The following is a 25,842-nucleotide window of genomic DNA, read 5'->3' as shown; positions in this document are numbered from 1 at the left end:
GGAGCACAGAGAGATAAAGGGCAGCGCGATACAGCTAACCTGGCTCTGTTATACGAACAATGAATTCAGATTTATGAGTTGCACAAGGCTATCTTGTGGAGGAGATAAGTAGAAAGGGATTGCTAGATTGTGGCATTCCTTGCAGTCAAGAGGAGGCACACAACTGACAACTGCTAGTTGAATGGTAAAGTGAAGTATAAGCGACTAGTGGGTACTAAAGCCAGGCAGAATGAATTAAAGAGATTGGCTTTTGAGCTTTACAGCGAGATACTGAATGTGAGGAGGAATGCCTGAACATCAAGCATGCAGAGCACTATGATTGGCTGCCGAATGCATGGGGGGTTAGGGTCGAGCAATATATTGATTATAATCGCTGTATTGCTGCATGTTGTATGTGGGTTTTACTACATGAAGATCAAGTATAAATAATATATCACGTCATTTAAACCGTTGGAATTGCACTTGCTTTTTTTGTTTGTTGCTTCTCTGGCTGCTCTTTCAAGCTCAACAGGATAAGAGCCTGAACAGAGCGAAGTGAAGTGCCAAGCCAATTTTTGATTTCATATTGAGGTCAGAAACGGTAATGGAAGTTGCCAACTCCACTTAGAATAAAATGGTTATACGTATGATACACATATATGATAATTGAAGGGTAATTATTGGTTATATTATATAAATTGGTTTGCTTGCATATACTAGGCAGCACGAAAATACTAAAAATGATGATAAAAGTGGCTTCGGGTTAACAAGCAATCAAAAGGACTCAAGTTTCACAATGTTTTTGTTTTTTTAAATAATGCCTGAAACGTTATTTCCCAGAAGAGTTCAATAATCAATCTTATCATTAGAACATTACCAAAGACCATTCTGTGCACCCCTACAGAGTGTTCAGATTTGTTTTCTAGAAACGCATTAAACATTTAGATATAAAACGCTTTGGTTATTTTAAAGAAAAATTGAAAAAATATTAAGATGCATATGGTGTATCTTGATCTTGATTTGTACATCTACAAAATAGAAAGAAATATTTATAAGCCATATTACCCGACCTAATGTGAGGTCTAGTCAGTATCAGTTGGAAGGAGTTGAGAGTTGCTGACGTGCAGTGCTGGACTGCAGGTGGGTATTCTCCTCACGTTAACTTCAATGTCCCGGGGCAACCAGGGGAGAATACACAACAAGGGCTACCCACTGCGCTATACCTGGTCACCAAGTGCACTGCAGGTGTCAGCATGTGTGCATACAGCCGTATTTGTGACAAGCCACAGCAACAAGCAGTGTATAAAGTGAGGTGTGTTTATGTTTGTGCACACATGTGCATGTGTGTCTCGGGACCATCCACCTTGTGACAAGATCGACCTGAAGGTAAAATGCAGGGCAGGCAAGATGTCCTTCCCTCTCCTTGTCAATGTGTCTCTGCTAAACCCACCCCTGCCCCTCGGGTCAATAGCTAGAAGGCTGTCAGCTTGTGTAGCCTCGAGCTATCTCTCTCTCTCTCATGCACACACATGCACGCTATGGCTGTTAGCATCAGCATTACAACTATAATGAAAGTGGGATATGCATTTAAGTCCCTTAGCTGATGCTCTTGGATATGATCAACAAATTATTTAAAGCACAAACTACTAAGATAACAAATTCAAGAAACTACAAACATTTTTGACTGGAGGAAATGCAAGCAAAGAAATAAACAAAAACTACCACAGAAACTTAAAACATTTGTGAAATGCCACAAATATCACATATATAGCATATAACTGCTTGAGTATGATATTACATTGCAACTGAACAATGATACTTGCAGTCTAGTTTCTTTTTGGATGGGATTTTAAAATGAGCAGCTTGCTAACCTCTCTCAGTGGCGAGGAATGCGGAACTGTTGTAGGGAGGAGAAGCCGTCACAGCACATTTCCGAGCATTTGTTTGAATCAGCGATGACTTAAGCCGCAATAATTCTTTACAACTTGCTTCTGGTTGGATCCATTTTTAAAATTTGAAATAACCTCCCCAAAGGCTTATCAGTGCTTCCTGTGTCAGCTACGGTCACAGTTAAATGTCAGATTATCTGTGGTCATTCATCTCTGCTATTAGAGAAGTGCTTAGTGGAACCACAACACAACTCGTCTTTCTGGTTGAGCTAGTTGGTGCAGTGCCTTTTTTGTGCACATGATAACATGTCAACAATATCAGGAGCCATTCTCTGAAGCCCGGCCTATCTTTGGAAAGGAGAAACTATTCTGATAACAGTGCTGCGATAACAGCACAATATGCAGCTTATCCCACAACAGAGACTGGTGCAGCGCATTTGGGTTGTTTTTCCCATATGCAAATAGCAGCCTGGTTTCAGGAGGCGATTCACTTTCGACATCATTTAGTCAGTTGACCGACCAGCAAGGCCACTGTGTGTGAGCGTGTGTGCCTAAGGAGTGAATCATCCGACTTATACAACTGGGATGTGTCACCCGTCTCACCCTGTGCAAGAAAAAGACAGCCGACTGCATAGATTCCATTTCTGAGGTTTGTTCCCATTTTTTAAAAGATGGGATTACTTACACTTTGAAAATGATTTTTGCTGTTCAAGATTATTTGTTTAATTACTTTTCCCTGTACTGTTACCATTTCCAAATGAACAATATTGTAAAAATCCCTGAAAACAGTAATTGTTTTCGGGCTTAATATCATAGAATAAATCTTATATTAAAATCTTATATTTGCAAGCTAACAACAATAATTGAATTTAATTAAATTGAAATGGGAGCTTTTGTTATATAAAAAAGCAAAACACTAACAGCAATAATGGAGACTAAGACTTAATAGAAATACAGGAATAAATTATAAATCCTGTCCGTAACATATAGTGAAAAGATGAATACAGATTATCATGTTACACATAATTACAGAGCATCTAGGATAAATATAGAACTGTATCACAAAGGGGGCGATGCTCTACAGCCTACAGGAAGGTCATGCACATTTTAGAAGGGATTACATCAAAACAGCCAAGGAGGGCAAAGGCCGTGTGATTTGGTGCGTTTCCTCTGTGTAGAGAGAAAGAGTTCACCCTGTGAGAAACAAAGACTGGCAGCCTAACACCAGAGTGTGCGGAGAGGTTGCTTCCACTCACCCATGACGATCAGCAGCATCCTCCGGCTGCGGATACCCGGAGCCTTCTTCACCTTACACTGGTAGGTTCCCGAGTCCACCGACTTTAACCCTGTCAGGTTGATGGAGGCATCGCCGTTCTTAGGGTCGGCAGAGTTGAAGTGGACTCGACCCTTCATCTGGGCAAAGTAGTCGTCGTAGGACCGGTCACCGGCGTACAGGATCACCTGGAAAGAAAGAGAGTGCAGGAAAAGACTGAAAATCTTAGCATACTTAAGAGTGATGTACTGCTGTGCCTGTGCATGAAAACACATTCTAGTCAAATATAAAAACAAAGGCCTTGGAGAAGCTTCCTGAAAGTTAAGGACTTGCTCACTGAACCAGTCAAAATGTATTTAAGAGAGAAAGCCCCTTCCCTTTATCTTCAGCAATATGTGCTGCTCTTCTCTTTCTGTGCCAACAAGAATGAAGGTGGAACAAACAAAGTAACCGCTTTGCAGCCAAATCAACACCTGCTGTGTCAACAAAGAGCAGTAGCCCCTAATTCTGTAGCCCCCCACCCCCAATCTGGGTATTAAGATCGGCAAGGAAATGCCTACAAATAAAGGCCAGGTGGAGCCAAAGAGAATGTTCCTAGCTGGGGTGATGGAGGAGGGGGAAACTAAAAACACAAGGAAAAGAACAAGGAGGGTAAAAGAAAAGCAAACGACAATGAAAAGAGATCTCATTCTCTTTCATAGACACTGGCATATTCTTCCACATTTCCATGGAGACAGTCATCAACAGGCTTTTCTGTGCCACGATCAATGCCAGGCATACGCACAGCAGCAATACCCCTGGGTGGAGAGGAGCAGAGAGGAAAAACTAAACATGGCAGGAGGAGTGGAAGAATAATGAACCCATCAAAGAAGGCAGAACATTTAAAGGAAGCACGAGAGGAGCAAAAGAAACAGACTCAGGGATTTTCTGGTGTGATTACAGCAGGTTGCCTCTCTGCAACATTTCCAACTTGAAGCCTAGTTCCTGTAGCTCGAAGGCAAGAGTGCTCACAATGGCCGCCATGTTCATCTTGTCCATATTAGCCATGTAAACAGGTAATGTAGTTAAAATTCCACCTGGCTCTCCGGGGAGGGAAACGTATCCTTCTAGCTTCACGGGGGATCAGAACATCGGCGGTAATAACAGCAATATGAGACCACGGAGAAGAGGAAATTAAATCGCCCCAAGCTCAGCCAGACAAGAAGTCTCACTTGAGCTCCACCACTTCACAGGCACGCAGATGGGAGTGCTTACACACATGCACACCTCTAGCTAAAAAAATCTGAACTGCACAATAACCTTGAGAATCATGATCCAATGAAAAAAAAAAATCCCATAAAGAGCCCAGGGAATGAAAATGAAAAGGGCAAATGACTAGACAAGCTGGCGGGGGCTGGGGAGGACAGAAGAGCACCACTGTGTGCGGTGCCTTTCATAACAGGTAGGACATTCAATGATACCATCACCACCTGGCCATTCTCAGCGGATGGATCATGCTGCAGAGGTAACAGGCTTAGTTTCATCAGACACATGTACCAATGAGGTCATTGTCATGTGATGCTCGCGCAGGAAAGAGGTGCGGATCATTTGAAAGCAAAGCAGAGAGCTGCGTTACATGTGTACTCTAAACAACCTGCAAAGCTCCGGGAGTGCAGCCTCGTGTCTCTGTGTTCCCACTGAGGCTTTTAACTGGGATGACTCGAAGTGATGCTGCCACATGCTTTCACATAAACAGCTCTGCTCCAAACTGCTTCACAAGTTATGACAGAATTACTACCTGAACATTTGTCACATGTCCTTCAGCATTAGGGCGCTAGAGATCGGCATTCACAATCATCACTGATATACACACAAACAATACAATCTTCACCAAACTGTGTCATGGCTTTACATCCAAATCCTCCGATACTTTGTAAACATGCACAAATTCCTGTCGCAATAAGTTCAGTAAAAACAGAAGGCTCTGCTGATCTGCCCAAGGACAAAGGAGACAGTTTGTGTGATGGAGGATAAAGCTATGTGTTTCCAATGTTTTCCACCGAGCAAATTCCTCTCCTATTCAAACCATTCAGATTTAGTTTTCATAATTGTTTCCCTCATTGTGGTTGTGGCGAGCACTCAGGGTACACCCTCCTTTCAGTTAATCTGTAGCCAAGCACTGGGAGCCAAATGCAAATGACTGTTACTGTAGGCATGCCTGGCATCTCTCATTTAAGCCCAACAAAGCAACACATTAACTACGCATCACCACCCGGACCCTGATGACATGTGGGATACGTTAGATGAAGGAGATTGAATGCTGTGGCATTACTTCTCATTGCATCAATGCAACACCACCCAACCAACCAACCTACCAGCTTGCAAAACCAGCCCTCAAGTTCCCAGTTATATGAGCATCTACTGATCCTGTTAAGTAGCTTTGCACTTTAAAGTTTGATCCGATAGTTGATGTTCCTTTAAGAGCAGCCTGAATCCCAAGCCATGTGAGCAGAGGTTCACCATGGTCTCTGAACATCTGGGAGCCTCCGGCTATAAAGTGTACACTTCATTCTCATCTCCTTGATTGACCTAGTAGCACAGGTCCTTGCAGATCTTCATAATCCTATTTAACATTGACACATATATTAAAGCAGACCCTTGGAACTAATGTTCCGCTAATTACAAAGAGTTTAAAGTGTGCATGACATCATATTTAGCGTTTTTGAATATAGCGAGGAAAATCTGACAGGTTTAGGAGAACTAATGGGTTCAGAGAGAGATGTCTGGACTGCTTACATTCCCGCAAAGGTTTGGCCATATTGATTGGAGTGCAGAGAAGAATGCAGCAGAATGGCACGTAATGAAGAAAATAAACTGTGGAACCAGATGCAGTTAGGTAACATTTGATATATTTCTACAGCTGCATTCACGTTAGGGGGATGGCGCGCAAAAGGGGACCCAGCCTCACTTCAGGACATTTATACCACCAGGGTCACCAGGAGAGCACACAACATCATCAGGAACAGTACACACCCCCAGCACACACTCTTTACTCTCCTGCCATCAGGCAGGCGCTACAGGAATCTGAAATCCTGGACCACGAGACTGACAAACAGTTTCTACCCACAGGCCATCAGGCTGATGAACATGCTACCCCCCCCACAAACACACTCACACACACACACACACACACTGATTGAACTGTGAGTGCTACACAGATGCACTGACACTCACCATTTGCACTACCTACTTTAACAATGCATGGTGCACTTGTTGTCTGCAGTGCAATATGTTATACACTGTGAACCAACCATGTGCAATACAACTATTTATATACTATTTAAATATGTTTTAAACTGATGCTACTTGTGTGCCCTTTTATGCTGCTGTTGCCGTGTGCCAAACTTATTCGTTTTGAAGTATTTCTTTATTTTTATATTCCTGTATTTTACTGGACTAGCAAAGTAAGATTTTCATTGTACGGTGTAACTGTCTGTTTACTGTGCATATGACAATAAATATCTTGAATCTTGAACAACGAAAATATAATAAAATGTATAAAGCACTGAAATCAATATCTCTTCCTGAAAGCGAATTATATATTGAGAAAAAAAGTATTGATACTGTTTAACTGCATTTGCCTTTTCTCCATTGCTCTAGTAAATGTTTTACAGTAAAAACTAAGTAGGTCAAGAACAAATAGATGGAGTAATTGGAGTCTCAGATAATAGCTCAAGAGCAGACGCCGGGGTACAGAGGTCTGTCAGTGGACAGTGATGATAGTGGATGGATGACAGAGACAGCGAAACCTAATGATGAGCCTATGACCTATTTCTAACATTCGAGCCAAAAAAAAACTTAAAGCCACGGGAAATAGGGAAAAAATGAGAGTGGAGGATAGGGATGAGAAGGCTTTGTGACAGGTGGGGGAGTAGTGAGCCAGGGGAGAGGATCACACTGCTGGACCGTTAGCAAGGATCCGTCTCTATGGCTGTGGAAGCCCTGAGGGCATGTGGAGGTCCGACAGAGATGTGTAGTCCTCCCTTCCATTGCTGAGGGGCATGCTGGAAAGGAAGGAAAGACACTGTCTGGGATAAAAAGAGCTCCCATTGCTCCTACTATGCATCTGAGAACACCGCAGACAACAAATGATCAATAGTAGTGCACGTGGCTCAAATTACATTTGTTATGTATACTGTAAGAGCCTGTATTGCATTTCACCTCCTGCACAACATACCAAACCACACCAGGGTTAGTGTGAAAACAAACAGACTGCAGACAAATTGGAGACTTTTAAAGTCTAAAGAAAAAAATAAACTGGGTTCTGTTTTTTTAGGAGGAAATATTTTCTAAAGCTGCGTACGGAATTTCAACTTGGAAAAGATCCCATCAGCTACCTAGCTAAACAAATATTGGCTCGATACCGCTTGCCCAATACCAATACCGTCTTTTCCCCACCCTTTATCAACTAAGCCATTATAAATGGAATGTTTTACTTCACTTAAACTAGCCATCTAAGAAAACACAATGCTCACACTGTAAAGTCAATATTGTACTGCAGTAAAAGAAACAGAACTTGACACTGCTGATTTTCTTTATTTAAACCTTATCACAGATCTTTTAGCAGCATTTTGGATTGGTCAGCACCACTCAAACAATCTAAATGAAATGTAAAGCGCAACAGTTTGCAAGATTTAATCTGGGTTTTGAAAGATAAAGAAATTATAATTCCAATGAAAAGTAATGGATGCTCCTCAACCCTCAATGTAGCCTAACCTGGAAGAATCAGTGGACAGTGACGTTTCTCCAGCGAGGCGTTTTGGGGAGGTCTTCTCTGTGTTAGAGTTTTACTCGCTACGGGGTGTACTACTACTGTACAATGACCATCCCCGCCCCCCCCCCCCCTGATATATGATCTAGTGATCCTTAACTTTCATGTGTTGTCTTTGAAATAACATTTTATTATCAATGTTTTAGGAGAACATCCACACATACCACTTTGTCTTCCTTCTGGTTGTCATTGGAGATCAAGCTCCATTCAATATCCAGCGGTCCAGAATCAACAGAGTCCAGATTGAACTGGCAGTCCAGCTTCACACTCTGACCGCTGGCTTTCTCTATCGATGTTGGCCCCGAGGATGTTATCTCCACACCAGACGCCAAACCTGGACACACAAAAAGACAAAAATCAATGCCTTGCAACATGCATCAACAATAAAACCACTGGCATAGCAAGCCAGTAAAACAGAGCTTTTTCGCACTGCTATCAAATTGAGTAGCGAATTGTCCACCACAAGGTATCATCCCCCTCAAGCATACCCAGTGCTATCGTCTATTTTACTTCAAATGCTGTAAACATCATTTAAAAAATGAACATCATGCTGTATTTAAGACGACTTGAAATAAACGATTAAATAAAGTATTTTTTTTTTTTAATAAATGGGACACAGGGTTCAGTCCGGAGTTTGAGAAGCCCGGCTGTAACCCATCACCAAACTGGAGCAGACTTAAGCATTTATTCTTAGAACGAATAAACATCATCTCCTGGTGACATGAACTGGGTTAAAATTCTCCATTCAATAAGAGATTTTTAAGCCGCAGCATGGAACACAGTCCATAGAGAATGGAGATGTCACATGCTGCCTCGACTCATTAAATCCTTCTGACAGCCTGCCACCTTCCAGTCAGCGAGTGGGGGGAGCACAGCTTAAAAAAATATATAAATATATGAAATCAACACAATATGTTGATGCCAAAAACACATGTGTGTCACAAATACTTATCACGTCCTACAAATGACACCAAACATGTGTAACTACACATTTTCTTCTGATAATAGGAGAAATGTTCACGCCATCTTAAACGGAGCATTTTCTTAGCTTCATCTGCATCTCATTACACTGCTTTCACAGTAACCGACAGATGGAGCTGAATCAGAGATAATTGGTGGAACTGGATCCAAACCGAGGAACTGTAAAACATTTTGTTAACCTCTCTTTTTCCTTCCTGAGGAGGTTTAATTTCACCTCAAACAAACAGGAGTCCCTGCATCTACACAGCCACAAAAGGATCTAAGAGCGTTGTGAAATGTGTGTTGTACGGAAGATAATTTGTACTAAGGCTTTTAATTGGCCTTCACATCTGTCTTCCAACCCAGCCAACTGCTCTCAATCAAATGTACAAACAGTATAAGAGAGGTTAAGGTGACGAGTATGCGGCTCCACAACAAAGAGGAAGTTGCTAGCTGAATGTTCTAGATTGTGGCCCCTTAGGGTAAGGAGGGTGTGAGCAACAGGTTGAGGTCCATGCCGCATCAAATGTCCATCAGCTTATTCAGCCTCAAACCTCTTTTACCTATGGCATCAACTGTATGAAAATACACCACAAAGGTTTAGGCACATATAGAGAGTGACAGTCGCAGTCACACCCACCATTGTTGAAGCCTGTAAGCACTAGATGTGGTTGCACAGCACTAGCATAGTTGTATTCCCTATCTGTCGGTGTTGCAGCTGGTCGTTTCAGCCCACAGCTTTTGACAGACGCCATTGATGGGAGTTATCCATCGCCTTCAGCAGAAGCAAGAGAAAAAACAGGGAGCAATATAGAGAGAACCAAGATATGTGTCTATCACTGTCAAAGCGGAGACACAGCTTGGCATCTGCATGATGGAAAGCTGTGTCAATTCATCAAGCCCTAACATAGGACGGGGGCATTTCTCAAAGTTGCTTAGAAAGGGGAGAAAATGGCAGTCTGTGAGAAATGGAAAGTATTCAGCTGGAACAGAGGGACTGGTTTCTCTGACGAGCAATAAAGGATAGTGTTTGATATAGCTGTTAAATCAATGACAGACCTCTGAGGCCTTAGAAGGCATTTGCTGAATTACAGTTCAGCCAGAGGCCTCTTCCATTCAGCGCTACACAAATGGGAAAAAAGTGCCATTTCAGGAGATCATCCCTCCCACTGGCAAACAGCTTATAAACTTGCCAGTGTAGTGGTTCAGGTGACAGCAGTGCCAAGGCAAATATACAAACACACTAAGAGTGGAACCCTAAAGGTTAATTCCACATAAACAGGAAACTATAAACCTATTTAATCCAGCTGCTGCTCATTTCAAGTTGTGGAGAGGAACTGTGGTGAATGTAAATGAGATGATAGCATAGCTTTATTTAAAGCCAAAGTTAATCTGAAATGATAGCAAGGCAGATGTTCAAGCCATGAAAATAAACACCTATTTGTACTGAGTGATGGAGTCCTCCAGCTTTAAACTTAAATGTTTTGCCAAAGTTTGAACAGTTTTGGTTATTTAAGAGACATGTTTTACTTTTGGTCCTATCTCTATTCACTTGTTTGGTCCTAATCTTGTCGATTAGCTGAGTTTAAGTCACACTCTTAATATATAAATCCTGTAAAGTTTTTTTTTTTTTTTACTTTAACTATGACTGTTACCTATTAAGCTTATTTAATTTTGAAGAGAAATATTGAAGGTGTGTTACAAATGAGCAAAAACATCAAACTATACTAAAAGGATCCTAAAGAAAAAGGGGCACATGTTTAGACTTTGTGTACAAGGTGTGTACAATCACTACAACTGAGAGACAAGCTTAGTCAAAATAATCATTTTAATTAAATGCCAAGAAAATGAGGTCTGTAAACAGGACACGAAGAAGAGAATTGAGTCCCGGTGAAGATTAAGCGACCAGGTAAGCCCACTTGGCTGCCATCGACACAAAGGTGTCACATTAGTTTTAAGAGAAAAGGAAGTTTGGCAGAAAACTATGTTCTCATAGGACCCCATTACTTAAAGCAGAAAGATGATTCAGAAATTGCTTTTAGGGCCTTAATCTGTGTTTCCGCCAGACCAGGGCTGAGAGGGCGTCCACCCCGTCTCTTATAGATTACTGTCTTTTTACGTTAGTGAGCCGGATCACTTGGCTCGGCTCTCTTAAAGCGCCGACTATTTCGGCTCCCAAACGGCTCTTCATGTTACCACAGTTTACACGGAGCCTCAGTTTCACCGCTCATCAAATCGCGCATGTTCCGTGTTGTCCTCTAGCAGGCACCTTCGATGTCGGGGAAACGATCTTCAATACTCCAAAAAGAATCCCACCAGACTCTTTTGCCTCTCCAACAGAGGGATGCCCTTGTCCTTTTCGTCATTTCAAGCTATAAAAACTCTCGATCTTCTCTCGAATTATTAATATTTTTTTAAATGACGGCAAGACGCCCCCCTGGCGCTGGCGGAAACGCTGGCCTTAATATTCGCCAATCTTTTCATGACCAATTAAAAACAATAGCCCTAATCAAAACATACCTGACCCGCTAGCCCGCTGCCCCTAGCTTCTCACGGGCCAACAACAAAATAACCCTGTAACTTAACCTGTAAAAGTCAGCTCATAGTGTTAATCAGTGACTATGTGACTCGGAACAGAAATGATCTTACTGACCTCAAAGTCTCTGCTACGGTGAGATTGTGCTCCATATAATTACTGGCTTATATAGGGTGACTGTTAGTCTATATTTGGAGTAATGGCAGCACAGCTAAAGTGAACTGGCCTTCTTGCTTCAAGGTAATATAATCGACTGATAAGAGACCATCATTACAGTCCAAGGAAAACAATGAGAAATAGACCGTTGATAAATGCAGTCAAGCATGGACAACAGACACATACACAACTTCCTTGAGCTCAGTGTTTACTGTAGTAAGAATGTGTGGCACTGTTTGTGTCTGTGTGTGTGTCAACGTAGTGGGAAAGCCGAGCAGTGGGGGGAGGGCACGCTGGCTAATTAAAAAGTCTCTCTTAATAACAATTCATGGCATGGTCTCTTTCCCTCCAGTCTCCCCCACACTGTCTGACACAGCACATCCCAGCATGGTTACTGGGACACTGGGAATGAACAAGAGGAATTTAGGGTGTCAGCGTGCTTCACCCAATACCCCCACTGCCATTCACTCACTCACTCAACCCCCCACCCCTCCCTCCCTGCCTGTCCTCCTCTTCTCCAACACACCCATGATTGTGGAGTGCCAGTCCCCCAAGGCCTAAGATTCTCTCCGGTCCCGCTGATTGTAACCCCGCAGCCCACCCCCTCCACCTTTGTCGGCATACAATGGGGAGAGAATCCTGTCTCCTGGCAACCAATCCCTCTGAGAAGGTTGCCGGGGCGCTTGAGAGACCGAATGAGAGAGAAAGGTAGGTAGACAGAGGGAGAGAGAGGGCAAGTAGGTGGACAAAGGGGACAGTCGCGAAAAGGAAAGTTACCTCGGTATTAATGAACGTTTGTGGAAGTCAGCTCAAACCTGTTTTAGTGAGGCATCTTTATTAACAGGAACATTACAAACTAGCATAGCTTCGATAATTGAAATAATGAGATGAAAATAAATCATGACAACTTGTCAATGTGTGGCTTTCCTTTCTTTGTTTTTCTCATTAAATAATATCTTTCAGTATTTTTTAAGGGTGGTCAGAATATATATATATATATTTTTTTTATTTGCCTTAAAATAAAATGTGCGATGGCATCTGTTACCTCATTATTTACTCTCGTGTTTTTGGTACACAAATGGGCCTGCATGGACTCCAATTGTGTGTGCAGTTGCATCATAAATGTTATTTTCTAATAGTGTTTAGTGCCTGGAACATTTGGAGGTTGGAAGTAGGAAATATCAACTGGAAGGCATAAAGTACATAGATAATACAGAGGTTAACATTTTTTTTACTGATACTAATATATGTGCAATTAGCTAATAGCTTAGTTTCTCCGTGACATGTATAAATGGATACCATTTATGCAAGTGTGTAAAAAGTCTTGGCAGATATGATTAAGTGTTAGTAGTAGCTTCAGGAGACAGAATTAAACCCTGAAACAAGGAAACACTAACAAGCTAACCTCCACTGACCCTTATGCTAGCTAGCTAAAGACCCTCTGAGCTTTGTCAGGGGCCGCAGCAGATCATAAGCCTCTTTCTCCTCAACCCTTTGACCTTACAGAGCATCCTTTGGAGTAAAGTCTGAAAAGCAAAGTCTTACCGTGGGGAGATAAAGGCAGCAGCTATTTCAGGCTCACAACATAACAACAACTGCAACAAGAAAAGGCTTGGCTCAGTGAAAGAGGTGAGTGATGTTGCGCTGGGATTTACTTCCGTTTACTTTCTTCAAGGTCATCTCTCTGAAGTTCCACTACACTAGCATGTGGTCTCATGTTAGCCTCAGTGGCAGTGAAAGAAGTGCTTTAGTATTGCAGTAAAACAGCTAATAAAAAAAGAAATGTATGAGGGGGAGTGTGAAAGATGAAAGTATGAATTAACATTTTTCTCATATAAACAATGCCAGTGAAAATATTTTCAGTTTAGTGCTTCTTGAAATACAACCCACCCACAGCTAACAATCTTGAAAACAATGTGTTGTTTTCAAATAAATGAGGCAATATATCACTACTTAGAATAAAAAAACAACAGTGACAGAGCTTTTAAAAAGTGTTGCACATTTTCCTGGACGGACCACTGATGGGTTGAATATTGGTAATTGTTTTTAGTGAAACTGCAACCCGGAGGGCTCTGGAAAACCCAAATTAAAAACAGCACAGACGCTCAGCCCATCATAACACAGTCAAGCCTATCCCCAGTGACCACGCCAAAGAACATCAATTACTTCGGGAACAGCAGAGGATAACTTTATAACTTTGCTGCCCAAAGAGAAGGATCTGAACACTCGCTCCAGTGCCCCCGCTGGAACTATTCAATTTGAAGCACTGTGGGCGCCCCGAGAGCTAGTGCATCCGTGGTTTATTTAGTGTTGCAGAGGGCTGGGACTCTTGAACCATACCGATTGTGCTGTAATGCAGCCTGAAAGCTCCCTTTGCCACACAGAGCTGCCATCAATTCCCAGTGCAGATGACCTAAAGGCTGTTTTGACATAATTGAACATTAAATGTTGAAGGGGGGAGGAATGACAGGCACTTTACTAGACTGCCTGAGCATTTGACAGCTTTTCTATGAGCCTATGGGGAGTGTGGCAATCACCCCTGCTGTGAATGTCCACAGTAACCAATCATTCAAAAAGGTTGTTTTGTCAATTCAATCCAATGTTTCTACAATTAAGACATCTATGTGTTTATGAATATAACATATTCTTCTTAACAGTACATTCCAAATGTGGAATATGGTGTTAAGAATGACATGTTTTCTTTACAAGGAAAATAATACACTTTAAAATGTTAAAATAAAAACCCAGAACAATAGAAAAACGTGAAGGTGAGTTATTTATTATTGTGCAGGATAAGACTCATATTAATAAGAAAATAAAAACATGTCAAATTTGTGTGCATTCAAATTAGATTTCTAATCCGACCGATCAGGTTGGTAAAAGCTGATGTTTCAATTGATAGAAAAAAGGAAGTACAGAAAGGAAGAACAGCGAGAGGAAATACAAATACACAATAGCTTGTTCCTAATGGTCTGGTTAATCAAAAAGGTGTTCCTCACAGGGACTGTCAAGATATGGCATTGAGATTGCACATTTATAGAAAGCAGTAGGGATTTGACAAGATGCAGGTCGGTGCATTTAACCAGAATCTGCTCATCTAACCTCTCTGCCACCATCAATTGCTCTAAAGCTAGGCACAAACCATTAAAAGCAGCACTGGCCAAATATACATCCCTTCCCCCATCTCTGTGAGAGGAGGCCCATTTATATAAAGAACCCTGAAGAGTCAGATAAGACCCCCCAGTGTCCCTGAGACCTGTGGAAACACACAGTCACACATACAAAAGGCCTGTGGCCCTCAGGATTTGTTGAAGCCCAGGGACAGTGAGATATGGACAATGCTGGGGGGGGCTGGCGCTCCAAAAAGCTGATAGGCGAGTCGCCAGTCCAAGGAGCTTGCAGATAGCTCGCTGATAACACCCACATGGGGAACAACTGCAAGTGTGCCAATATAGTCATGAGAGGAGGAAATGAAAACAGAGAAGAGACGAAGGGACATGAAGGCGCTGAATATGAGGCGTTTCAGTGATACAATGGAATGCATTGTTTATTTAAGAAACAAAATGTCTGTCTGTATAAGTGGGTGTCACACCAAGGAGATACAAACAGCTGGAGTGTTTTCTTCGTCAGTCAGAGATGCCAGAGAATTAATTACAAAATCATGTCCTCCTCACTACACAGGAGGAACAAACCCAAAACAATTTACTGCAAGCCATTGGGGGAATGTGCAAAATGGTACAAAACTGAAAAAGGCCTCACTAACACAACATGTTCTGTTTCTGTTGCCACTTCATCCTCATTACAGGTCAAGAGGGCTGGTTGACCAGAGGAGGTTTTAAATCAATCATCAGCCTCTGATTATTGGAGAAGGCGTGTGCCAAAGAGACAGCACAGAGGTATTTGTTGGCTGATTTGTATTCCTACAACAACTGCCATAAACATTTGGTTTTTAAAATCCAAATACCGTTAACAATCACACTTCAATGTGACTTAACATACACATGAGACCTGCTGGGCTCATGGCCCATTTGCTTAAATATCTCCAATATGTGCACAGAGAGTCAGACGAACTGCAATCACATGTTGCTGAGGTGATGAAATGTGTTTCTGACATCTTCCTAGGTGGTCGGGCAAATAAAAGTCAAAATGGTGCATTTAGTCATTTTATTTTATCAAGCTTTCACAAGACTACCCAAGATGCATGTGGAGTTCTGGCACAAAGAGGGTAAATGGTAATACAATTGTGGATTGACCTCAGGAAGGTGAGGTGTATTTATGATGTTTTAAATTCACTTTAATAAAAGTGTGTAAGGCTGTTGAAAAGAAATACTGTTTATCAAAGGCAAGTATATGTGTTCCAGACTTCCAGCGGTTTACTGTGAAAATAAATGAAAGCCAAATGTCTCAGTGGGGTGTAGTCGTGGGGCATCTATCTCTTCAACACAGGAGTTTCTCCTCCTCACTGAGGGGGGAGTAGGCCATGCCAGGCCCCACATCCCCCAAAACAAATAAAGTGCCTGATACAGAGAGGGCCCCTGCCGGCACCCCGGCCCCAGCCTTTGTCCGCGCCCCAAGGCACAATGCCAACTGTGATCAGGAGGCAGCCTCGCTGATCACACACTGAGACACAAGTGCAGCAGAGTGCAGCTACTTCCTTTAGACTGATGATGGACTGTCAGAGCGGTTCCACTGTGGATCGGATGTGTTGCAGAGGCGATACAGACGATCAAATGTAGGTTTTAGAAAACATTCAAACTCAGATGCTCATTTGCAATGCAGAAACAAGCTAACAAGCTAAATGTGGGAGCATACAGACGCAAATAAAAGTTTCTCACAATTGTTGAACACATAATAAGTCGGCTTAAAGCAGTAGAGCATGAGTATCAAAGTAGACCATTCCCCTTGAAATGCAGGGCAAAATTAGGGATTAGAAGTTCTTTCTGTAGCGCCTAACAAGCCTGGTGCTCAAGGTCATTAGTGAAAACTCAGAAACTCTCCAGGAGGGGAAACAATTTCACATGTCTGGAATTTCCAGAGCTAAGCAATTTCATCTGTTCAGTCTGAAGTGGGCTGAATGATTCACTTCACCATGTCGAGGGGAAAAGAGTACATGAGAATGAACAAATTCAGAATTGCCTTTCACAGCGATAAGAAAGCACTTCCTCATAGCATCTGAAGCAAATCACTGACACTAACAACTCGGGCAGCTTGGTTCGGTCAACTGAGGACGTTTTTCTCATTCGTAGCTAGTAGAGAAAAATGAGTGTTTTAGTTGGGTAATCCAGTCAAATGAACACAAAATGTATGTAAAGTAAATACCTATGAAGACTCTCATGGCTCACTGCCAAACCACTAAAAGGATTAAGGTGTGGGGCCAGACTGCAGACAGAGGCAAGTCAAAGTATCAAGAATTCAAACAAAAACACCTCGCAATGAATTCCTAGCGTCCTCCCTTATAGTGAATCACATCTCAAAAAGTCTGCCCACTATTTAAATAAACTGTTAACCAAAATCTTCATTACCATGGAGATACAAAATATAAACAATTAACTTATTCCATCTGACATAAAGTTATTGACTGAGTTTGTTTGCTGGGTATAAATTGCTATGAAGTGAGTCTTTAAAAAGGTGATTTCTCATGTTTTGAGTAGAATGCAAAAAGGCCAACTCCTGCAGATTAAGATATTACCTCTGCCTATGATGGATTTACACAGGAAACCTATTTTCCATGCAGTGCAGAGGCATGTGTGACGTCGGCTAGATTGGCTTGGAGGCATTTAATGAGGGGTTTACGCCGTTTTCTCTAGGCTTGGTCTAAAATAAGGTTCCCTGCCAGAAGGACATTATATGACGGTGGTCTTCTGGACATTTGTTGAGATTACACATTCCTATGTGTTACATGCCCAGAGTGTGCAGTAAAAAGTTAAAAACGACAAACACAGACTATTTGAGTTCAAAGATATCCAATTGCCGCTGAAAGCTCCCTGAGGACAAAAATGGTGTATGGACAAAGTACTTAGTAATAACTGCTAAAACATCAATGCCTTTTCAAATGCATTTATAACATCCCATCTCTCTAAACCCGCTCATCCTGTCCAAAGCACTCTCGTCCAGGCAGAATAAGGTCTTTGTGAAAGTGTAACAACACAGACAGTCTCTTCCTGTCCTCTGTGTGGGGGGAGACACTACAGCAGGACATCAAGATAAGGCCGCTGTTAAAAGATAACAAAATGGATAATCCCTTTTCTTTCGTCTCTTTTCTCCCCTGCACAGGCTGTGGAACAGGCCTGGTGCTTCAAGGCTGGAGTTTTTCTTCTCTCTGAGGCTCTTGAAGGCAGGTGTAGTAAATGCACCTGAGTGTTAAGCCTTGTAGGAAGCTGCAGGCGAAGACTGTCATTTGTTGTTACAGCTTAACCGAGACTAGTGGCTTTATTCATGCCTCTTGCTCGCACTCACAGCCAAAAAAAGATGAGAAAGCTAAAAACAGCCAGTCTACATATCGCATTAAATGACAAGGTGGGGCATTTTAGCGTTAGCTAATCTATCCTACAAAAAAAGGAAATCCTACATTTGAAGTCAAGACGGAAGTATTTCTCTCTGTCCTGTTGTTTAACTGTGCACAGGATGAGGCACAACAGCCTTCTACAGAGGAGCCTGGACATTAGAAATAAATTCACTAAGCCCATTGAAGATGGAGAGCTCAGATTCAAAAGGGGATTCTATATGTAGTTATTTTGACTCTGAGTGTCACTGTGTGTAAGATAATTAGATCAATCTCAACAACCCAAGCATCTAAAAGAAAAAAACCTTAGAGAGCTTATCACTGCAAACTCTACACAAACTCCTTCAGAAAACATTAAGCACGGTGTACATCAACATTTAACTTACTCTCACATTAAATTGGACTCCAGAGCATGAAATTGCTTTAGAATCAAAGAGCCGCAGCTCTGCTATTTTGTAATAAGCAGCCGTGTAAAGCCGATACTAGGGATGCAATGAGGACCCTAACAACCCAAGATAAAAGCCATTGCACAAACAACATCTTCCCTCGTCTATTTTTAATTAAGAATTCAACAAGAAACAAATGAACAAGAGCTTTTTGAAACAAAGGGATGTATTGAAATGATAACCAAATGATGTAATATTCTTTAATGATAGTTAAATAAAAGAGCAATCAAGTCATTAACGTTGTAATGCTTCAGATTTCAGTCCTGGTTGATTTGGTGATACCCATGGTTACCGTGGTAACATCAACTAAGGGTTTGATACTTGATGTAAAGAGAACAGCATGGAGTTTCAATGAAATACAATTGTGCTTTAAATACATGCTGCATTGGAAAACCTCTCAATCTGATTCCATGTGACAATGATGCACTCCAATCCCAATAAAAACTCAGCGGACCCTTTTCAGTCTGTTCATGTTTTGATGTTCTATTTCAGTTTTCTACAATTAAAAAACATGAATATTATATTCAATTTCTGCTACACACTACACACTGGTATTCGTATAATAAAAGGAAGGACATGAAAATGCCATCTTTCATCAAGTTTGAGATTTGTTGAGAGTAGAAACCTTACATCAGTAACGTTTTCTATTCATTAATGGCTAAGAGGAAGAATGCCTACGATTTATATTGTCTAACTAATTTGTCTTCTATATCTTAAACTCAATTTATACCATCCTAACAATATCTTGAGAAAATTGGCATTTACAAATACCCTGACACTTGAAAAAGTTTCAGCAAGGTTGTCTGGCTCAGGAGTGTTTAGTAGATGTAGTAAAGTGCTTTTGCCTGAAACCTAGCCTACAAGCCAACTCCCTGCTGGCTCGAATGACATCTAAAAAAGGTCTGACCCAAGAGTAGTCTGGAAAAGCAGCCAAATGCTTAAAAGGGCAGTCTGGACCAGGCTGACAAGTACATCATCTCAGAGAAAGTGACACAACACAATGTCCACTGTTCACCTTATGTGGCGCGGCCAGTACTCAAACATATACAATAAGAGAATCCCTTGATAGAGAATTGAAAGCAGTTCAAGATGTATTTCCCAACCTGATAAAGCCATCCCACAAGGTCTACATCACTATCTGTTCACTTACACTGAACAAAAATATAAACGCAACACTTTTGTTTTTGCTCCCATTTTTCATGAGATGATCTCAAATATCTGAAACATTTTCAACATACACAAAATAACCATTTCTCTCAAATATTGTTCAAAAATCTGTGATAGTGAGCACTTCTCCTTTGCCGAGATAATCCATCCCACCTCACAGGTGTGGCATATCAAGATGCTGATTAGACAGCATGATTATTGCACAGGTGTGCCTTAGGCTGGCCACAATAAAAGGCCACTCTGAAACATGCATTTTTGCTTTATTGGGGGGGTCTGGGGGGGTCCGAAAACCAGTCAGTATCTGGTGTTAGGGTTAGGATTAGGGTTAGGTTTAGGGTAATGTTGTGAATCGAGTGGCCCATGGTGGTGGTGGGGTTATGGTATGGGCAGGCGTATGTTATGGACGATGAACACAGGCCACTCGATTCACAACATTACCCTAACCCTAACACCAGATACTGACCGGTTTTCGGACCCACCCAGACCCCCCCAATAAAGCAAAAATGCATGTTTCAGAGTGGCCTTTTATTGTGGCCAGCCTAAGGCACACCTGTGCAATAATCATGCTGTCTAATCAGCATCTTGATATGCCACACCTGTGAGGTGGGATGGATTATCTCGACAAAGGAGAAGTGCTCACTATCACAGATTCTTTCAGATTTGTGAACAATATTTGAGATAAATGGTTATTTTGTGTATATAGAAAATGTTTTAGATCTTTGAGTTCATCATGAAAAATGGGAGCAAAAACAAAAGTGTTGCGTTTAAAAAAAAATTCAGTGTAGATCCTGGTCAGGGGCATGCCGCTAGTTTCCCCCACACTATTTTACTTTTTGTGTCCAAACTCATTTTTCTTTTTGACAAGGTCGTTTAAGCTCTTACGATGCAACAGTTCTACACAAACATGAATGGCTGATTAATAATAGTCAATAGGGAAGTTATTGTTTAGTTGATAATATCTTGGCTTAACATTGTAGACCGTCACAGCCTCTTTTTAAGTCTACAGGTCATTCATCTCCAGCTGTAGACTAGTGTTACAGCTGTACTTGCTGCTGATCATTTGTCCCTTAACTCTCATCAGAAAAACAAATACAGAGCTGATGTTTACCTAGTGATAAGAGTTGGGTGGTGTGGGAGCTAGTGTAACAGCAGGTTTACTCTCCTCCTTTCAATTATCAGCCACTCAGAAAGACAGCCAGCTAGCCTTAAAGCTCTGTGTGTTCCCATGAATTATACATGGCCTCCATTAAGACACTTAACAGCTGGTTCCTTTGGAACTTTCCAGCAACCACTGCAGCCCGGTTGCCCCTGTGTGCCTGCTTATTAAAACAGCAGCACTTGTGATTAAGGTTGTGCAGTAATGTACGTTCTTACCAAAGCGTCTTTGAGTTGTGAAAAGCGCTATATAAATAAAATGCATTATTATTATTATTACCAAAATAAAGCGGCCAGTCCCAGAGCTATTTTCAGTTCAATCTCCTCTCTCTAGAGGACGACTGGGCCAGCTGCCGATTCCCTCGCACGGCGGCGAGATGCACTACAGTAATTAAATGTCTGTTGGTGCTCGCTGACCTTGCTGTGGTTCAGACGTTGAGCCTTTTCTATAGCCAACTGTAGCAGATGTCCTGGTCATATACCCATAGATCTAAAAACGACCCAAGAGTAATAACTTCAGGGAAATATTATTTGAATGAGTGCAGTGCCCGTTTAAAAAATGTCTGTTGGAGAGGACTGAATGCTTTGCCTGTTATAATGTCGTTCAATATAATACACTATTATTCACTGAACTATCCAGCATTATGTTAGATCTCTCCATCTTGATGTGAGGTAGATTCATGTAGTCTACATTAGGGCTGCACGATATTGGAAAAAACTAAAATTGCGATTTTGTTCCCCCCTGCGATATATATTGCGATATTAAAACATACAGGAATTGAAGAAAATACAGTTTTTTTTTCCGCAAACCATCCTTTCTTGAACTTTAATGCTATACAATTGGTATTTAACTGTATACAACCGGATGAAGGATTTTAGTCACGGACGTCTGGATCTTAAGTTATCAGAGCAACAAGCTGAGCTAGCTCGGTTAGCAGCGCCAAACTGCCCTGAAGAAACACATGAAAACTACTTTATTCAGTGTTTTTACCTTTAATCACCGGGTCGGTTTGCTTTGGAGATTTGATTGTGATTGGTGGTTTGCTGTCACTAACTCAAGTACCCCTGACATGAGAGCCGTGCAAGTTTTCCTTTTGTAGCAAGCAGCAAAATAATTGTAACATGACGTGTTTGAGTTAATTTGCCTACTTAATATCGCAAGTCCTAAAAAATAAATAAATTAAAAAGATTTTTTTTAATTAAAAAAATCGCATGTTCACGAGATGTGAATATCGCGCATGCGCATATCGCGATTATCGCCACGACACGATATATCGTGCAGCCCTAGTCTACATTGTGCGAATTAAGCTTTTTTTTAATACTTCAATCAAACATTTGAACGCCGGACTTTTACTGTGTGGTACGAAAAGTTGTATTAATGGTTATATACTCAAGTACAACATTTTGTATGCGCCTGTTCTTGTTCTTATAATGCATTTGTTATGCTTCTGGTTCCCTAAAAATGTAAAGTGTATATTTTTCGATTCTCTTCATTGCATGACCAATGGGGAAGCTTTCATCTAATCTAATCTCATGTAATGCTCTTTCATGAAACAAAGTGTTTCCTTGCATTCATATTTCCAAAGGAGATTAGTTACATCTTGCTCAAATGCAGTAGCTTTCATTCCAATACATCTCTCCACACCTGTAAACATCCATTGAATCTTATAATATCCAACAGTGAAATGTATTCACATCAGAGAAATAGTGAGGGTCGCTTGATGCTATTTATAGAATGCACAGATGAAACAGATATGCAGTTGCAAAGCATTTCAAGGTTAAAATTTAAAACCTACGATATGAAATGCTGTCTTTGGCTTCAGTGTAGCTTCAGCTTGATTATGAGGCAACAAATGGGATTTTCCAGGTCTTATTCTGTGTCGCTTTGTATACTCCTTTAACACACTTAACAAGATTCGGCTGGCATCTTCATTTTTCACTAGAAACTGCTTTAATATAGTTCTAAAATCTGTAACACAAGCAATCATAGCGCTGTAAAATTGCTATGATGTTGTGCTTGGACACAGGCCTTTTCATAAAAATCTCAGGAGTTATTAGCATAACTAAATCATTTTACATGATGATTACAAGTAACATGTAATGATTAAACATCAGGTCAAGACACAAAAAGACTGACATGAATATCAACACCAAAGCGAGTACAACCCACTGGGACTGAATCAAGATAGAGGCTTTCTGCAGACAGCACTTGCCTTTTTTCCCCATATCCACATTAGACAATGTGTAATGTTTTTCAATGAGAGAGGTGCTAAAATTGGCTCCTTCAACAGCTGCTTTACCCCTCCTCCTCCCCCCAAGATGCACCCTACCTTCTGCTTATGTCCCTTATTTCCTCAGCCACAATATTGTTCAAGATTAGACACACAATTAACTCTAATGTTCTTAGCGGGCGAGAGAATGGGCTTACTGCCGGAAGACAAAATATAATGTTATTCCAACGAGTAACACAATGCGCGGACATTAGCTGATAATGTGATATGCACAATACATTATAAAACGCTTATCTCCCAAATTATGCATCCATTGGAAGTAAGAAGCGGTAACAAAAGGTTTGTTGTCAGATCAAATTGTCAGGTGTGTTTGTTTCCACTTCGTAGCCTTAAACTAAGCCCAATTCTTTAACATGGAACAAAGGATAATCTAACAGAGGTTCAAGCGTAGAGCTGAGCTGACAAGTACCTAGCAGGTAAGCAGGAGCAGACTGCTCACCAGCACCTGATGCAGCACCCCAGGGACCGGCCTGCCACACTGCGCATCCTCACACTGAGATGGCTAGCTCAGATGCCGTGAGAATATTATGCAAAAACAAAGAGAGAGTACATAGCCATAAAGGGAAAACAACTGAATTACAGTAATGCCTAACAGATCAGGATACTGGCAGTTTTGTAGCATACACAGTTTAAACAGAATTAAAATAGGCAAGTCCGAGAGACGTTAAACCCAGAAACATCCATCATTTGAAAACAGTGACTCCATTACCATTCCATAAATGAATGTTAAACATCCCAGGCCTTGTTTACAAAAAAGCTGTGCCTTAAGCATAGGACTCATTTCATTTTAAAAAGGTAAAATGAATAACAAAATCCTTCAAATATCCTCCACTGCCAAGTGTGCAGCACTTTCTCTGCTTCTATGCCATTTATCTAGAATAAAATGTAATCAGGCGATGCTCATTTGAGATATGAGGTATATGAAAACTGTTATTATCATCACAGTTAACAGCTTATTTGTCAAAGAGCCTATTATTCCTCATTATAATCAGAGGGCGTCCGTGCACTGCAACGCTGGGCATCAAGTTGCTATTTGATGAATGTGCTTTGGGTTTGTTTATCGCCCTGAAAGCGTGACACAGCGATGATGACCGATGGACTCAAGAGAGTGGGGAAATCAGCATTGCAGCGACCTTGTTTTAACCAATAGGTTACATGAATACATGGATAGCAAGGGGAATGTCTCTTGCTAGGCACAATCTCTATCCAACCCTTTGTTTGAGATGTTCAATCTCATTTACTTCTTGAAATTGTGACTCATTTCTGAACCATGGGGTCCTGTTATTACTGACGGAGGCAGACAATCAGGATTCTCGTTTCTAGCCAGCGTCTGCCGATTAATCAAACCGACGTTCACCACAGGAGTCCCCGTCTGACCTTTTACTGTTTCTGACTAGTTCTAAAACAAGAACGCTTAAGGGTCTTAAACTGAGGTTGAAGCTACATGTCAAAGGCAAACAAATTCAGCATCATCACCAGTCAATTTTCCATGTAGAAGGCAAGTAAAGAGAAACTGAGTTCTAGTATTATAAGCATTGAAGGGAATATGGAAAGTATTATTATTATTATTCTATCCTAACATAAACAATAATGCTCTGTTGAGCTAAATTTCAGATTTTCGCGTTAATGCAATCGGCAGAAGTAAATATCTAATGCAAGGCTTTTAACGAACTACATCATGTTAGCATAGCCTTGCATGACGCTAATCTAAAGATGGATTTGTGTTGGCGTGATGACGTTTAGTAGTTATTTGGTCACTTGTTAACTTGTTAGGATCTTCGGAGACTCACGACTGAGGTAATACTGAAGTCATTTTTTTTGTAGAATAAAACTTGACATCTATTGATCTATTAGGCTTCTGTTAACCCCATAACTAATTTAAGGCATCTAACCAAAAATATGCTAAAAAAAAGTTGACTTGTAGACAAGGTAAGCAGAAGAAGTAAAATGCTAAGTCATTTCCAGGTCTTAGGATTCATTCGTGCACCACTTTACTTGAGGGAATACCTTAAAACAGTTCAGCAGATTCTCAATTCATCAGAAAAGATCAGTACCGTCTTTGCACTTATTGACGCTTGCATACGGAGGGTCAAGACTCCTAACCTCCTAACCATGAAAACAAGTTGTGTGTTGTATAAATTAAAATACTTTGACATGCTCTCATTTACAATATTCTGCCGGTTCAGCTGCCCAATTTTCGCTCCTTTTAATTATTTTAAATGAAATAACTTTAGACAGAGGATCAGACTAAACAAGCAAATTGACCAAGCATGCAAAACGACCAATACATGTTGTTCCCCTAGGTCGAAAAAGACCTAGGCATGACCTTTATTAACTGATCAGCCACTAATTTGTGTCACAAAGGCAAAACTGCTCCAGAGCAATGCTTATTGGAAGATGATGCACATCATTTGCATGCCTCTGGGGAGTCTGAGGCTGTCAGTAAGCCAATACTTTGGCTTAAGAATTATGGGAGAGTAAGAGTTGGAAGACATGCAAACTAGAAATATCAGTCAATGTAACATTGACTTCATGACCAAGGGATTCACGTATAATCTTGCCAATATATCTTCCCACAACAATGTGTTGGCAGCAGCCCAGATGCAGTTTTAGCACCTACCTGTGAAAAAGGAATGAGCTCTGAATACAGAGTGGCTGCACATCCATTAACAGGACTC

At 41.1% G+C, this 25,842-nt stretch overlaps 1 protein-coding gene across 1 annotated transcript in view; it reads right to left on the bottom strand.

The window, feature by feature from the left end:
- cxadr (CXADR Ig-like cell adhesion molecule) overlaps positions 1 to 25,842 on the bottom strand; it is a 36,336-nt gene that overhangs the window by 6,912 nt on the left and 3,582 nt on the right. Inside the window, exons 2-3 of the mRNA XM_079650289.1 lie at positions 8,116 to 8,285; positions 3,125 to 3,329 (exon numbers count right to left, since the gene is read on the bottom strand). Coding sequence (XP_079506415.1) covers positions 3,125 to 3,329; positions 8,116 to 8,285 — 375 coding nt within the window. The remainder of the gene's footprint in view (positions 1 to 3,124; positions 3,330 to 8,115; positions 8,286 to 25,842) is intronic.

The sequence above is a fragment of the Notothenia rossii genome, assembly GCF_949606895.1.
Source record: "Notothenia rossii genome assembly, chromosome: 9".
NCBI classification, from domain to species: domain Eukaryota; kingdom Metazoa; phylum Chordata; class Actinopteri; order Perciformes; family Nototheniidae; genus Notothenia; species Notothenia rossii.
This window is presented reverse-complemented; position numbering and strand designations above follow the sequence as displayed.